This window comes from Oncorhynchus gorbuscha, linkage group LG12, assembly GCF_021184085.1.
Source record: "Oncorhynchus gorbuscha isolate QuinsamMale2020 ecotype Even-year linkage group LG12, OgorEven_v1.0, whole genome shotgun sequence".
Taxonomy (NCBI): domain Eukaryota; kingdom Metazoa; phylum Chordata; class Actinopteri; order Salmoniformes; family Salmonidae; genus Oncorhynchus; species Oncorhynchus gorbuscha.
Window position 1 is genome coordinate 15,406,066 of NC_060184.1, and position 15,605 is coordinate 15,421,670.

The window sequence follows — 15,605 nt, forward strand, 5'->3', positions numbered from 1 at the left end:
ACTGAATGACAAGAAGAAGCAACCCGTCGGACTTTGACAAAGCCACAACAGGAAACGATCATTTAACTGCTTGTGCGCACTCGGTCAGCTGATACACTCGAAGTCATGTGATTTCATTCTTGTCGGCAGAGAGCGTGAATACAAGTCGCTGCGTTTGAAACAAAGTATCTAGTAGTCGTATTTTCTATCCCGGCACGTCCAACATGGCTTGGACAAAGTATCAACTCTTTCTTGCGGGTCTTATGCTCACAACCGGCTCTATCAACACGCTATCGGCAAAGTAAGTGAACGCTTCATTCACGTTGTCAATTGATTTCACGGTCTACGATGTAGCCAATGGCATAGGCCAGTGTTGAGCATCTGGTTGATCGCAAAGCCATTCCTATTCGCTCAACAAACATTTATGTAAAAAAACAACGATAAAGCCTTGGGTCCCTAATTGTGTTATTCGTTTCGCGGTAGGTGCGCTTGATTCAGTAGTCCTAGCGCCGGAAAGGCAAAGTGTTCCAATTGTGAACCATTTTGTGTCTGAAGATAGAACTTTGCCTACCGGTAGTCCCAGATAGCAAATGAGGTGGACCTATAGTTCTACTGCTGGCCAATCCGATAGTTTAGATCATTGAGTCTGCAGTTTCCTCGAGCGATAGACTGTAAAAAGAATACTCAAACGTACAGCAAAGTTGATAATGTGAGATTTGAAACCTTTTTTTAAAACCATGACTAGTGACAAACTCGACGAATACAACAAAGAGCTGCTGTTTATATAACTAAGTTCATGTTTAAGTTTTCGATCAGTACTGTCACTTTTTTCTCTTAACAGTTTTACTAGTCATAAAATGCGCGTTACCAGCACTGCAGTTGTAATGAAAGAGTCTAGCAGTGTTTTGATAAGCTTGCGTTGTTATTATTTGTGGCTTGTGTATTTGTTAATATCGAGGAATATTATAACTTTCTCTGGTTATAGGAGTAACAACTTGAATTGGCGCAGGAGGCAAAGTAATGCAGTGCGATTGAAGTTACACCAACAGCTGGAAGACTGTGTCCCCTTTTCTCAGCCTATGGCGGGAGAGAGAGGAGGCACTGTAAGTCAGGTGAGAGGCAGTCTCCTCTCATACTGACCATCAGATGCAGGCCATCAGTCCAGTAAAAATACAATTATTGTGCTCACTCAGCTGTGTCTCAAAAGTAATACTAAAAATGATGTATTATCAATGTTATCTCACACCTACAATTTTTAAATATAATTTCAAAATGGTCTGAGAAGAACATTGGCAGGGAAATTCAAGCTTAGCCAATATGCAGTGATATTGTATTGGGCCTATAGCCTACTGCACAAACCTCATTGTTACAGAACTGTTTTTAATTGGATAATGTAGCATAGTCTTACATTTAAGTCATGTTAAAAATAAAAATACATCCGAGCAGTAGATCTCTGCTTGCATTTTGACTCAAAGTTATCTTGACTCAAAAGGTTGGTGACCACTGTCCTAGGCATCAAGATTTGGGCCACAGTGTTTATTGCACTGTTGAATCCTTGTGAACTGAATTATTGTGGCTCAATCTCTTTGTATATTTTACAGTAGGCTAAATTAGGTCGAGGCTATTTGACATTTTATTGTACTTTTGGGAAAAAGCTAGATTTCCATGATGCCATTGTTGTAGGCCTAAATGCCTGTTTTAAATTGCTTTGGTCAGCAACGAGCCAATCTGTCTGTAAACTATGCCTGGTTGAGAATTAGAAGCTGTATGTTTGCTTACCAGCTTAGCTTTGGTGTAGCCTAAATGCAACGTATGACTACATTTGAAATTGTGACATTTCTAGACATTAGACAAGTGCCAGACACAGGGAGGGAAACCTTTCACGTGCTCTTGCGTCACTGTTGATTAATACATGTATTTTGATGACATGAAGAGCGAGGACACTGCTGTCTCTGCAAATCACATTTGCTTAGTTGCCACAAAAGAAGCAGACTTCTCGAAACTACGGCTTGGCATCTCAACTTCTCTTTTGCTGTCATGCAAAATGTGATATAGGCTGGGCCTATAGGTCGTAGTTGTGCTACTGTGTGCTCTTTTATGTCATGTGGAAATCGCACTATATCAACGTGGTCTAGTCTGGCAAGTCCCATCAGTATGTCTCAAGTCACACCTGTACTGGAATACTTTATAAAATACATGGTTGCTCTTGCTCCATGCAATGAGACAATGTAGCAAATAGAGAGATCACATTTCATCTGCTTTCTTTGGGCTTCTTCCAGAGCGGTCACCAGAAACCACACTTCACTGTCTGTGCTTCTCTGAGGAGAATGTTATCTTGAGCTGAGAACAGTTCCTCTTGTTGATTAAAAACGTAGATGCCAGTAGCCTTTTGAGTTGATTTAACCAACTGTATATGTTATTGGACTTGACAATGTGTAAATGTAAAACTTTTTCAGATCAACAGCTAAATTCAGTCAATCAAACAGATACTCATCTGGGTACAGTGGTGTTATGGAGCTCAGACTGCTACTGTGAGGAAAGGGCCACATCATCACTTTGAGGCGCTGTGACCACAGCCCTTAGTCTATATTCAATCATCAAGGAGAACTCACATGCTGGTCATGCCTCTGCTGATCAGGCCTATTGGACTATAAAAGTCAGTGGGTGTTCAGGTAGCTAGGCACAGACGACTAAGTCACTCATTAACCCCTATGTCACCGTATCATACTTTGAGCATTTGATTGAGTCTGCCTGGAGTGCCAGGTGGGTGTGGTTTGAACTTTTGGGACTATATTGTTGGTTCCATTGCGCAAAGCAAGCTCAATCAAGCGCAAGTATTTGAAAGGAGACAGATTGGTCTCATGAACAGATTGGTTTCTGACTGTTAGTGTGACATTCTTGAGCAAACTTAATAAACTTTCTCCTGTTCTCCCCCCAGATGGGCTGACATGTTCTCCGCAAAGGGTTGCAAAGACTCCCCTGAACACACATTCTCCCACCCATTTGTACAGGTACAGTCTCCCTTCCCCTCATAAAAAAAACACAGAATATAACTATATAAGCTAGACCTAAATGAATTACTTGATGTTTATCAACCGTGTTGATAGGAAGGTTCCTAAATGCTGTCATTGACTCTTCTGTCTCAACTGTGTGTCTCTGGCTCACTGCCCCCCCCCCCCCCCCCCACACACACACATCGCTCTGTCTCTCTCTCTAGGCCGTAGGGATGTTCCTGGGGGAGCTCAGTTGTCTGGTCGTCTTCCACATGCTGCTTTGTCACGACAGACGAAGACCAGAGCCCAAGATGAACACGGGCCAGAGCTTCAACCCCCTCCTCTTCCTCCCCCCCTGCCCTCTGTGACATGACCGCTACCTCCATCATGTATGTTGGTACGTGATCTGAACATCCTAGATATTTATCTTCATTTTGTGTTGCAGCGGGCTCCAGAGTTTTCTGGGAATGTGTCGCTCGCTGCTTAGGCCACCATTTAATTCCCTCTCACTTTACATAATATTTTCATAATTTGACAATTCACACCAAAAAGGGCTTCTGAGTTTGATTCTTAAAAAATATTCTTAAAAAACTGCAAGAAAGTCTAAATGATCTATAAAATATTATGGTCAGAGGCACAATTTTAAACTGTATTCCCCTTTAAGTTCTTGTGAAGTGTCTCCCATTTGTTTTAAGGAACTGGACACAATAACCGAGAAGTCACGATTTTTGAGTCATCATAGTGAAAGTTTGTGCTGACTGTCTGTGGACCTGGGATCAATTAGTATTTGCTTTCTTTTGCCAGAAATAAATTGCCAGTTGAGACTAGAGGTCAACCGATTACTTGGAATGGCTGATTAATTGGGGCTGATTTCAAGTTTTCATAACAATCGTAAATCGGTATTTTTGAACACCAATTTGGCCGATAAATCAAATGTATAATATTATTTTTTTAATTACATTTATTTTTTACACCTTTTATTTCATCTTTATTTAACTAGGCAAGTCAGTTAAGAACACATTCTTATTTTCAATGATGGCCTAGGAACGGTGGGTTAACTGCCTTGTTCAGGGGCAGAACGACAGATTTTTACCTTGTCAGCTCTGGGATTCAATCTATTAACCTTATAGTTAACTAGTCCAATGCTCTAACCACCTGCCTCACGAGGAGCCTGCCTGTTACGCGAATGCAGTAAACCAAGGTAAGTTGCTAGCTAGCATTAAACTTAACTTGTGTAGTTGATTGTTTTTTATAAGTTAACTACACATGGTTGAAGATATTACGAGTTTATCTAACGTGTCCTGCGTTGCATATAATCGATGCAGTGCATATTCGTGAAAAAGGACTGTCGTTGCTCCAATGTGTACCTAACCATAAACATCAATGCCAAAAACAAGAAATCCAGGTTAGCAGGCAATATTAACCAGGTGAAATTGTGTCACTTCTCTTGAGTTCATTGCACGCAGAGTCAGTGTATATGCAACAGTTTGGGCTGCCTAATTTGCCAGAATTTTACGTAATTATGACATAACATTGAAGGTTGTCCAATGTAACAGGAATATTCAGACTTATGGATGCCACCCGTTAGATAAAATACGGAACGCTTCCGTATTTCACTGAAAGAATAAACGTCTTGTTTTCGAGATGATGGTTTCTGGATTCGACCATATTAATGACCTAAGACTCGTATTTCTGTGTGTTATTATGGTTTAATTAAGTCTATGATTTGATAGAGCAGTTTGACTGAGCGATGGTAGGCACCAGCAGGCTCGTACGTATTCATTCAAACAGCACTTTTGTGCATTTTGCAAGCAGCTCTTCGCAATGCTTCAAGCATTACGCTGTTTATGATGTCAAGCTTATCAACTCCCGAGATTAGGCTGGTGTAACCGATGTGAAATGGCTAGCTAGTTAGCGGGGTGCGCGCTAATAGCGCTTCAAACGTCGCTCGCTCTGAGACTTGGAGTGGTTGTTCCCCTTGCTCTGCATGGGTAACGCTGCTTCGAGGGTGGCTGTTGTCGATGTGTTCCTCCTGGTTCGAGCCCAGGTAGTAGCGAGGAGAGGGACTGACGCTATACTGTTATACTGGCAATACTAAAGTGCCTATAAGAACATCCAATAGTCAAAGGTTAATGAAATACAAATGGTATAGAGAGAAATAGTCCTATAATTCTTATAATAACTACAACCTAAAACTTCTTACCTGGGAATATTGAAGACTCATGTTAAAAGGAACCACCAGCTTTTCATATGTTCTGAGCAAGGAACTTAAATGTTAACTTTCTTATATGGCACATATTGCACTTTTATTTTCTTCTCCAACACTTTGTTTTTGCATTATTTAAACCAAATTGAAAATGTTTCATTATTTGTTTGAGGCTAAATTGATTTTATTGATGTATTATATTAAGTTAAAATGAGTGTTCATTCACTATTGTTGTAATTGTCATTATTACAAATAAATCAATAAAAATAGTCAGATTAATCGGTATCGACTTTTTTGGTCCTCCAATAATCGGTATTGGCGTTGAAAAATCATAATCGGTCGACCTCTGGTTGAGACAATTGAATAGCTCCAAAAGTGCAACCCCCACCCATCTGCCACTCCAGGCAGGCTATTGTTATATATATATATATTTGTATTTATTTATTTTAATTTCACCTTTATTTAACCAGGTAGGTTAGTTTCACCTTTATTTAACCAGGTAGGCTAGTTGAGAACAAGTTCTCATTTGCAACTGCGACCTGGCCAAGATAAAGCATAGCAGTTTGACACATACAACAACAGTGTTACACATGGAATAAACAAACATACAGTCACTAATACAGTAGAAAGGTCTATATACAGTGTGTGCAAATGAGGTAGGATAAGGGAGGTAAGGCAATAAATAGGCCATGGTGGCGAAGTAATTACGATATAGCAATTAAACACTGGAATGGTAGATGCGCAGAAGATGAATGTGCAAGTAGAGATACTGGGGTGCAAAGGAGCAAGATAAATACACTATGGGATAAGGTAATTGGATGGGCTATTTACAGATGGGCTATGTACAGGTGCAGTTATCTGGGAGCTGCTCTGACAGCTGGTGCTTAAAGCTAGTGAGGGAGATATGAGTCTCCAGCCTCAGTGTTTTTTTGCGGTTCGTTCCAGTCATTGGCAGCAGAGAACTGGAAGGAAAGGCAGCCAAAGGAAGAATTGGCTTTGGGGATGACCAGTGAGATATACCTGCTGGAGCGCTTGCTATGGGTAGGTGCTGCTATGGTGACCAGTGAGCTGAGATGTGGCGGGGCTTTTACCTAGCAGAGACTTGAAGATTACCTGGAGCCAGTGGGTTTGGCGACGAGTATGAAGCAAGGGCCAGCCAACGAGAACGCACAGGTCGCAGTGGTGGGTAGTATATGAGGCTTTGGTGACAAAATGGATGGCACTGTGATAGACTGCATCCAATTTGTTGAGTAGAGTGTTGGAGGCTATTTTGTAAATGACAAGGTACGTCGAGGTACGGTAGGATGATCAGTTTTACAAGGGTATGTTTGGCAGCACGATGAAGGATGCTTTGTTGCGAAATAGGAAGCCGATTCAATTTTGGATTGGAGATGCTTAATGTGAGTCTGGAAGGAGAGTTCAGTCTAGCCAGACACCTTGGTATTTGTAGTTGTCCACGTATTCTAAGTCAGAACCATCCAGAGTAGTAGTGTGTGTGTGTGTGTGTGTGTGTGTGTGTGTGTGTGTGTGTGTGTGTGTGTGTGTGTGTGTGTGTGTGTGTGTGTGTGTGTGTGTGTGTGTGTGTGTGTGTGTGTGTGTGTGTGTGTGTGTGTGTGTGTGTGTGTGTGTGTGTGTGTGTGTGTATATATATTTTAACCTTTTTATTTAACTAGGCAAGTCCGTTTAGAACAAATTCTTATTTACAATGACAGTCTACACCGGCCAAACCCAGACGACGCTGGGCCAATCACGTCCGGTTGTGATACAGCCTAGAACAAGAAATAAAACAAATCCTATTTGAACCAAGGTCTGTCTGTTACCCTCTGACTCTATCCTTTCTCCCCAGCCCTGAACATGACGAGTGCCTCCAGCTTCCAGATGCTGCGTGGGGCGGTGATCATCTTCACGGGCCTGCTGTCGGTGGCCTTCCTGGGGCGCCGCCTGGTGGCCAGTCAGTGGACGGGCATCTTTGTCACTATTCTGGGCCTGGTGATGGTGGGCCTGGCCGACTTCATAAGCGGAAACAAGGATGACTCACACAAACTCAGCGAGGTCATCACTGGTAAGAGAGAAAGAATGGTGGTTGGAAGGGAATACTTCCTGTGTCAAAGGTATGCCTGGGTTAGGACACATTGTTAAGAGGGTATGCCTGGGTTAGGACACATTGTTAAGAGGGTATGCCTGGGTTAGGACACATTGTTAAGAGGGTATGCCTGGGTTAGGACACATTGTTAAGAGGGTATGCCTGGGTTAGGACACATTGTTAAGAGTATAATGAGTAGCCACTTAGTGGCAAAGGTAGGGTCCTGATCGAAAATAATCTTTCCCTTCTTTCACACTTGAGTTATTCACAGAACTAACTCATGATTGTATATGTGAACGCAAGCTTTCCAAAGCTGTCAGTGTAAGCTTAAGTATTGTTGTCCATTAGTTTGCTCCAATTAGGGGAGGGGTGGTAGGGTTATGGGAAAAGAGTAAAGGGGGAATTGAACACCATTCAAGGGAGTGTGTGTATATATCTCACACGTACTACCGTTCAAAAGTTTGAGGTCGCTTAGAAATGTTCTTGTTTTTGAAAGAAAAGCACTTTTTTTGTCCATTTAAAATTAAATTGATCAGAAATACAGTGTAGACATTGTTAATGTTGTAAATGACTATTGTAGGTGGAAACTGATGTTTAATGGAATATCTAAGTAGGCGTACAGAGGTCTCTTATCAAGCATCAACCACCACTGTGTTCCAATGCACGTTGTGTTAGCTAATCCAAGTTTATCCTTTTTAAAAGGCTAATTGATCACTAGAAAACCCTTTGCAATTATGTTAGCACAGCAGAAAACCGTTCTGATTTTAAATAAGCAATAAAACTGGCTTCTTTAGATTAGTTGAGTATCTGGAGCATCAGCATTTGTGTTCGATTACATGCTCAAATTGGCCAGAAACAAAGGACTTTCTTCTGAAACTCATCGGTCTTTTCTTGTTCTGGGAAAATAAGGTATATTCCATGAGAGAAATTGCCAAGAAACCTGAAGATCTCGTACAACGCTGTGTACTTCTCCCTTCACAGAACAGCACAAACTGGCGCTAACCAGAATAGTTAGAGGCATGGGAGGCCCAGGTGCACAACTGAGCAAGAGAACAAGTACATTAGTGTCTAGTTTGAGAAAAAGACACCTCACAAGTCCTCAACTGGCAGCTTCATTAATTAGTCCCTGCAAAACATCAGTTTCAACGTCAACAGTGAAGAGGCGACTCAGAGATGCTGGCCTTCTAGGCAGAGGTACAAAGGAAAAAGCCTCAGACTTTCTCAGACTGGCCAATAAAAATAAAATATTAAGATGGGCAAAAGAACACAGATACTGGACAGAGGAAGATTGGAAAAAAGTGTTATGGACAGAAATGTAAGTTTGATGCGTTCGGATCACAAAGAACAACATTCATGACATACAGAAAAAATGAAAATATGCTATAGGAGTGCTTGATGCCATCTGTCAAGCATGGTGGTGGAGAAGTGATGATCTGGGGCTGCTTTTGTGGTGGTAAAGTGGGAGATTTGTACAGGGTAAAAGGGATCTTGAAGAAGGAAGGCGATCACTCCATTTTGCAAAGTCGTGCCATACCCGGTGGACAGCGCGTAATTGAAGCCAATTTCATCCTACAACAAGACAATGACCCAAAGCACAGCTCCGAACTATGCAAGAACTATTTAGGGAAGAAGCAGACAGCTGGAATTCTGTCTGTAATGGAGTGGCCAGCACAGTCACCGGATCTCAACCCTATTGAGCTGTTGTGGGAGCAGCTTGACCGTATGGTACGTAAGAAGTGCCCATCAAGCCAATCCAACTTGTGGGAGGTGCTTCAGGAATCATGAGGTATTCTGAAGATATTTCACCCTAACAAACTGACAACTAGAATGCCAAAGGTCTGCAGGGCTGGAATTGCTGCAAATTGAGGATTCTTTGACGAAAGCGGAGTTTGAAGGACACAATTTATTCCTTCAATTAAAAATCATTATTTATAACCTTGTCAAGGTCTTGACTATATTTCCTATTCATTTTGCAACTCATTTCATGTGAACTCAGCAAAAAAATAATCTCCTTTTCAGGACCCTGTCTTGAAAAGATCATTTGTAAAAATCCAAATAACATCACAGATCTTAATTGTAAAGGGTTTAAACACTGTTTTCCATGCTTGTTCAATGAAACATAAACAATTAATGAACATGCACCTGTGGAATGGTCATTAAGACACTAACAGCTTTCAGACGGTAGGCAATTAAGGGTCACGGTTATGAAAACTTAGGACACTAAAGAGGCCTTTCTACTGACTCTGGAAAAACACAAAAAGAAAGATGCCCAGGGTCCCTAATCATCTGCGTGAATGTGCCATAGGCATGCTACAAGGAGACATGGGGACTGCAGATGTGGCCAGGGCAATAAATGGCCATGTCTGTACTGTGAGATGCCTGAGACAGCACGGACAGCTGATTGTCCTCGCAGTGGCAGACCACATGTAACAACACCTGCACAGGATCGGTACAGCCGAACATCACACCTGCGGGACAGGTACAGGATGGCAACAACTGCCCGAGTTACACCAGGAACGCACAATCCCTCCATCAGTGCTCAGACTGTCCGCAATAGGCTGAGAGAGGCTGGACTGAGAGCTTGTAGGCCTGTTGTAAGGCAGATGCCACCGGCAACAACGTCGCCTACGGGTACAAACCAACTGTCGCTGGACTGGCAAAAAGTGCTCTTCACTGAGGAGTCCGGTTTTGTCTCACCAGGGTTTATGGTCGGATTCGCGTTTATCGACGAAGGAATGAGCATTACACCGAGGCCTGTACTCTGGAGTGGGAACGATTTGGAGGGGGAGGGTCCGCCATGGTCTGGGGCGGTGTGTCACAGCATCATCGGACTGAGCTGTTGTCATTTCAGGCAATCTCAACGCTGTGCGTTACAGGGAAGACATCCTCCTCCCTCATGTGGTACCCTTCCTGCAGACTCATCCTGTCATGACCCTCCAGTATGACAATGCCACCAGCCATACTGCTTGTTCTGTGTGTGTGATTTCCTGCAAGACAGGAATGTCAGTGTTCTTTCATGGCCAGCGAAGAGCCCGGATCTCAATCGCATTGAGCACGCCCGGGACCTGTTTGATCGGAGGGTGAGGGCCAGGGCCACCCCCCCCCCCCAGAAATGTTTGGGAACTTGGTGGAAGAGTGGGGTAACATCTCACAGCAAGAACTGGCAAATCTGGTGCAGTCAATGAGGAGGAGATTCATTGCAGTACTTAGTATCTGGTGTGGCCTCCAGCTGCATTGACTGTTACTTTTGATTTTGACCCCCCCCTTTGTTCAGGGACACATTATTCAAATGCTGTTAGTCACATGTCTGTGGAACTCGTTCAGTTCATGTCTCAGTTGTTGAATCTTATGTTCATACAAATATTTACACATGTTAAGTTTGCTGAAAATAAATGCAGTTGACAGTGAGGATGTTTATTTTGTTGCTGAGTTTGTGTGTATGAATTGGAAATTATGCAGACAATTACATTGATAAAAAGAACAATCTACAGTTGAATTCAGAAGTTTACATGCACTTAGGTTGGAGTCATTAAAACTCGTTTTCAACCACTCCACAATTTTGTTAACAAACTATAGTTTTGGCGAGTTGGTTAGGACATCTAATTTGTGCATGAAACAAGTAATTTTTCCAACAAATGTTTACAGACTTATAATTCACTATCACAATTCTAGTGGGTCAGAAGTTTACATACATTGAGTTGACTGAGCCTTTAAACAGCTTGGAAAATTCCAGCAAATGATGTCAAGGCTTTAGAAGGTTCTGATAGGCTAATTGACATAATTTGAGTCACTTGGAGGTGTACCTGTTGATTTATTTCAAGGCCTACCTTCAAACTCGGTGCATCTTTGCTTGACATCAAGGGAAAATCAAAAGAAATCAGCCAAGAACTCAGAAAAACAATTGTAGACCTCCTCAAGTCTGGTTCATCCTTGGCAGCAATTTCCAAACGCCTGACGGTACCACATCTGTCCAAACAATAGTATGCAAGTATAAACACCATGGGACCACGCAGCCGTCATACCGCTCAGGAAGGAGATCTCTATCTCCTAGAGATGAACGTACTTTGGTGCGAAAAGTGCAAATCAATCTCAGGACAACAGCAAAGGACCTTGTGAAGATGCTGGAGGAAACAGATACTTCTGTATCTTTATCCACAGTAAAACGAGTCCTATATCGACATATAACCTGAAAGGCCGCTCAGCAAGGAAGAAGCCACTGCTACAAAACTGCCAAAAGCCAGACTACGGTTTGTAACTGCACATGGGGACAAAGATCGTACTTTTTGGAGAAATGTACTCTGGTCTGATGAAACTAAAATAGAATTGTTTGGCCATAATGACCATCGTTATGTTTGGAGGAAAAAGGGGGAGGCTTGCAAGTACACCATCCCAGAAGCACGGGGGTGGCAGCATCAGGTTGTGGGGGTGCTTTGCTGCAGGAGGGACTGGTGCACTTCACAAAATAGATGGCTACATGAGGAAGGAAAATTATGTGGATATATTGAAGCAACAGATCAAGACATCAGCCAGGAAGTTAAAGCTTGGTCGCAAATGGGTCTTCCAAATGGACAGTGACCCCAAGCATACTTCCAAAGTTGTGGCAAAATGGCTTAAGGACAACTAAGTCAAGGTATTGGAGTGGCCATCCCAAAGCCCTGACCTCAATCCTATAGAAAATGTGTGGGCAGAACTGAAAAAGTGTGTGCGAGCAAGGAGACCTGACTCAGTTACACCAGCTCTGTCAGGAGGAATGGGCCAAAATTCACCTAACTTATTGTGAGAAGCTTGTGGAAGGCTACCCGAAACGTTTGACCCAAGTCAAACAATTTAAAGGCAATGCTACCAAATACTAATTCAGTGTATGTGGTGTATGAGTTTAAATGTATTTGGCTAAGGTGTTTGTAAACTTCTGACTCCAACTGCATCTGTAATATTAAAGCTGATCTACAACCTAAAAAATAAATAAGTGTTGTCTGATCAGTGATGATCCAAAGGAAAGTTGGAAGGAAGGATACATTTGAATGGTGTTCAATTCAAACAAGGCCCATGATTTGAGTTGGAGTCAATATTTACTTTTTACCATTTACATTTTTACTTCTCCAGAGACTTGTTTTCCCTCAGCAGCAACATCTTGCCAAAACAAATATCCAATGAGGAACTACCATGTAAAGGCCATCTCTTCTGACCCCCAGGTGATCTTCTGATCATAATGGCCCAGGTCATTGCGGCTGTCCAGATGGTTCTGGAGGAGAAGTTTGTCTACAAGCATGACGTTCATCCTTTACGGGCCGTGGGCACTGAAGGTACAGTGAACGTATAGGTTTCTGGGTGTATGCATTGGGTTAATGTAGAACTCTAGCTACAGAATGTAGCAGTGGTGTTTGTACAGCTTTGAGAGTGAAGCTTACAGTGAAGATATGCAAGCGTAGCAACCAGATTTTTACATGTGTAACTAGTACTTAGTAACCTGTTTGACATTTCTCTTTTGTTTCTGTGAAAATAATCCATGTCTGTCACCTTTAGCGCTGTATCAAAGACGGAATGTTTGTAGCTCGTTAGTAATTCATCCAGCCTCCTCCTTCTCCTCCATCTCTCTAGGGTTCTTTGGCTTCTTCATCCTCTCGCTGCTCCTTATCCCCTTTTTCTACATCCCGGTGGGGAGCTTTAGCAACAACCCCCGACACGTTCTCGAGGACGCGCTGGACGCCTTCTGCCAGATCGGCCACAACCCCATGATCATCCTGGCGTTGCTCGGCAACACAGTGTCCATCGCCTTCTTCAACTTCGCCGGCATCTCCGTCACCAAGGAAATCAGCGCCACCACGCGCATGGTGCTGGACAGTCTGCGCACCGTGGTGATCTGGGTGGTCAGTCTGGCTCTGGGCTGGGAGCAGTTCCATGGTTTACAGGTTCTGGGTTTCATTGTGTTGTTGGTGGGTGCAGCGCTTTATAATGGACTTCATCGCCCCCTGCTGGCCAAGATTCCATGCTGCGCCAACATGGTGGAGGAAGAGGAGCGCAACCCGGCAGAGAGGGCAAGACTGCTGGATGAGGGAAGGGTGCAGGAGGAGACTTAACTGACATGATGATTTGATCTGACATCGATATGACAACCTCGCCATACTCCTGACCACACCGGGGGTGTGTGACATGAAGACACCACATTTCTCAGATTACTGTACAAGTCCCAGTCTTTAAAACAGTGTTCACTCCTGGTAGTAAATTTCAGGTGACATGTTTATAGAATCTTGGAATAGCCTTCTTTATGGCTTGTTGCAGCATCAGTTAAATATGTGTGTTAATGGTGGCAGGCATTTTATAAAGCACCAAAACGTTAACACCGTTTTGATAGAGTGCCATACTGTGGTCATTGATAGATACAATCACAACTGGAATTGTTTGCACACTTTATAAAGATGAGCAAAAACAACTAAAATAAATCATACAAATACTGAGCTATATTGTTTTCTATTTTTGGTGGGAAATTATATTTTATACTAATACAATTACTCTGATAAATGATTTTGTTTAACAAGTCATAAAATAAGCTAGAACGTTGATTTAAAAATATAAACCTGAACTTCCGCGATGCGGGTTGAATAGAGACCTAAGTTAATACAAGTCCATGATTTCATACCAGGGGAAGTCAGAAAGGTCAGTACAAATGTCAATGGTCCCCCTTTAGCAGAGACTACAATTGAGCCAACATTTATTTATTTCACCTTTATTTAACCATGTAGGCCAGTTGCGAACAAGTTCTCATTTACAACTGCGACCTGGCCAAGATAAAGCAACCAGTGTGACAAAAACAACACATAGTTACACATAAACAAACGTACAGTCAATAACACAATGGAAAAATCTATTTACATTGTGTGCAAATGTAGAAGAGTAGGGCGAGAAGGCATTAAATAGACCATAGGTGAAATAATTACAATTTAGCATTAACACTGGAGTGATCGATGTGCATGTAGAGATACTGGGGTGCAAAAGAGCATGAGGGTAAGGAATAATATGGGGATGAGGTACTTTGGTGTGCTATTTACAGATGGGCTATGTACAGGTGCAGTGATCTGTGAGCTGCTCTGACAGCTGGTGCTAAAAGTTAGCGGGAGATCCAAGTCTACAGCTTAAGTGATTTTCCAATTAGTTCCAGTCATTGGCAGCAGAGAACTGGAAGGAAAGGTGGCCAAAGGAAGTGCTGGCTTTGGGGATGACCAGTGAGATATACCTGCTGGAGCACGTGCTGTGGGTGGGTGTTATGGTGACCAGTGAGCTGAGAGAAGGCAGGGCTTTACCTAGCGAAGACTTATAGATGACCTGGTGCCAGTGGGTTTGGCGACAAATATGTAGTGAGGGCCAGCCAATGAGAGCATACAGGTCGCAGTGGTTGGTAGTATATGGAGCTTTGGTGACAAAACGGATGGCACTGTAATAGACTGCATCCAATTTGTTGAGTTGAGTGTTGGAGGCTATTTTGTAAATGACATCGCTGAAGTCAAGGATCTGTAGGATAGTCAGTTTTACGAGGGTGTGTTTGGCAGCATGAGTGAAGGAGGCATTGTTGCAAAATAGGAAGCCGATTCTAGATTTAATTTTGGATTGGAGATGCTTAATGTGAGTCTGGAAGGAGAGTTTACAATCTAGCCAGACACCTAGGTATTTGTAGTTGTCCACATATTCTAAGTCAGAACCGTCCACAGTAGTGATGCTAGTCGAACGGGAGAGTGCAGGCAGCAATCGGTTAAAGAGCATGCAGTTAGTTTAAATAGCATTTTAAATGCAGTTGCAGTCCACTGAAGGAGTGTTGTATGGCGTCGAAGCTCATTTGGGGGTTTGTTAGCAGTGCCAAAGAAGGGCCAGATGTATACAGAAGGGTGTTCTCTGCGTAGCGGTGTATCGGAGAATCACCAGCAGCAAGAATGACGACATGATGTATACAGAGAAAAGAGTCTGCCCGAGAATTGAACCCTGTGGCACCCCCGTAGAGACTGCCAGAGGTCCAGACAACAGGCCCTCCGATTTGACATCCTGAACTCTGAAAAGTAGTGGGTGAACCAGGCGAGGCAGTCATTTGAAAAGGTTCTTGAGTCTGTCGATAAGAATGATGTGATTGACAGAGTCAAGCCTTGGCCAGGTCGATGAAGACTGCTGCACAGTCCTGTCGATGGTGGTTATGATATCGTTTAGGACCTAATGTGGCTGAGGTGCACCCATGACCAGCTCGCATAGTGGAGAAGATACAGTGGGATTCGGAATGGTCGGTGATCTGTTTAACTTGGCTTTTGAAGATTTTAGAAAGGCAGGGCAGGATGGATATGGGTATATAACAGTTTGGTTCTAG

General features: G+C 42.8%; 1 protein-coding gene across 1 annotated transcript; it reads left to right on the top strand.

Annotated features, from left to right (window-relative positions):
• Nucleotides 1-78: 78 nt before the first annotated feature.
• Nucleotides 79-13,716, top strand: LOC123990588 (solute carrier family 35 member F6-like). The gene is given in 7 exon segments (XM_046291211.1): nt 79-280; nt 2,918-2,990; nt 3,197-3,322; nt 3,324-3,369; nt 7,025-7,240; nt 12,454-12,564; nt 12,860-13,716. Coding segments are annotated over 7 exon segments (1,128 nt in total). The 5' UTR covers nt 79-203; the 3' UTR covers nt 13,339-13,716.
• Nucleotides 13,717-15,605: the final 1,889 nt, after the last annotated feature.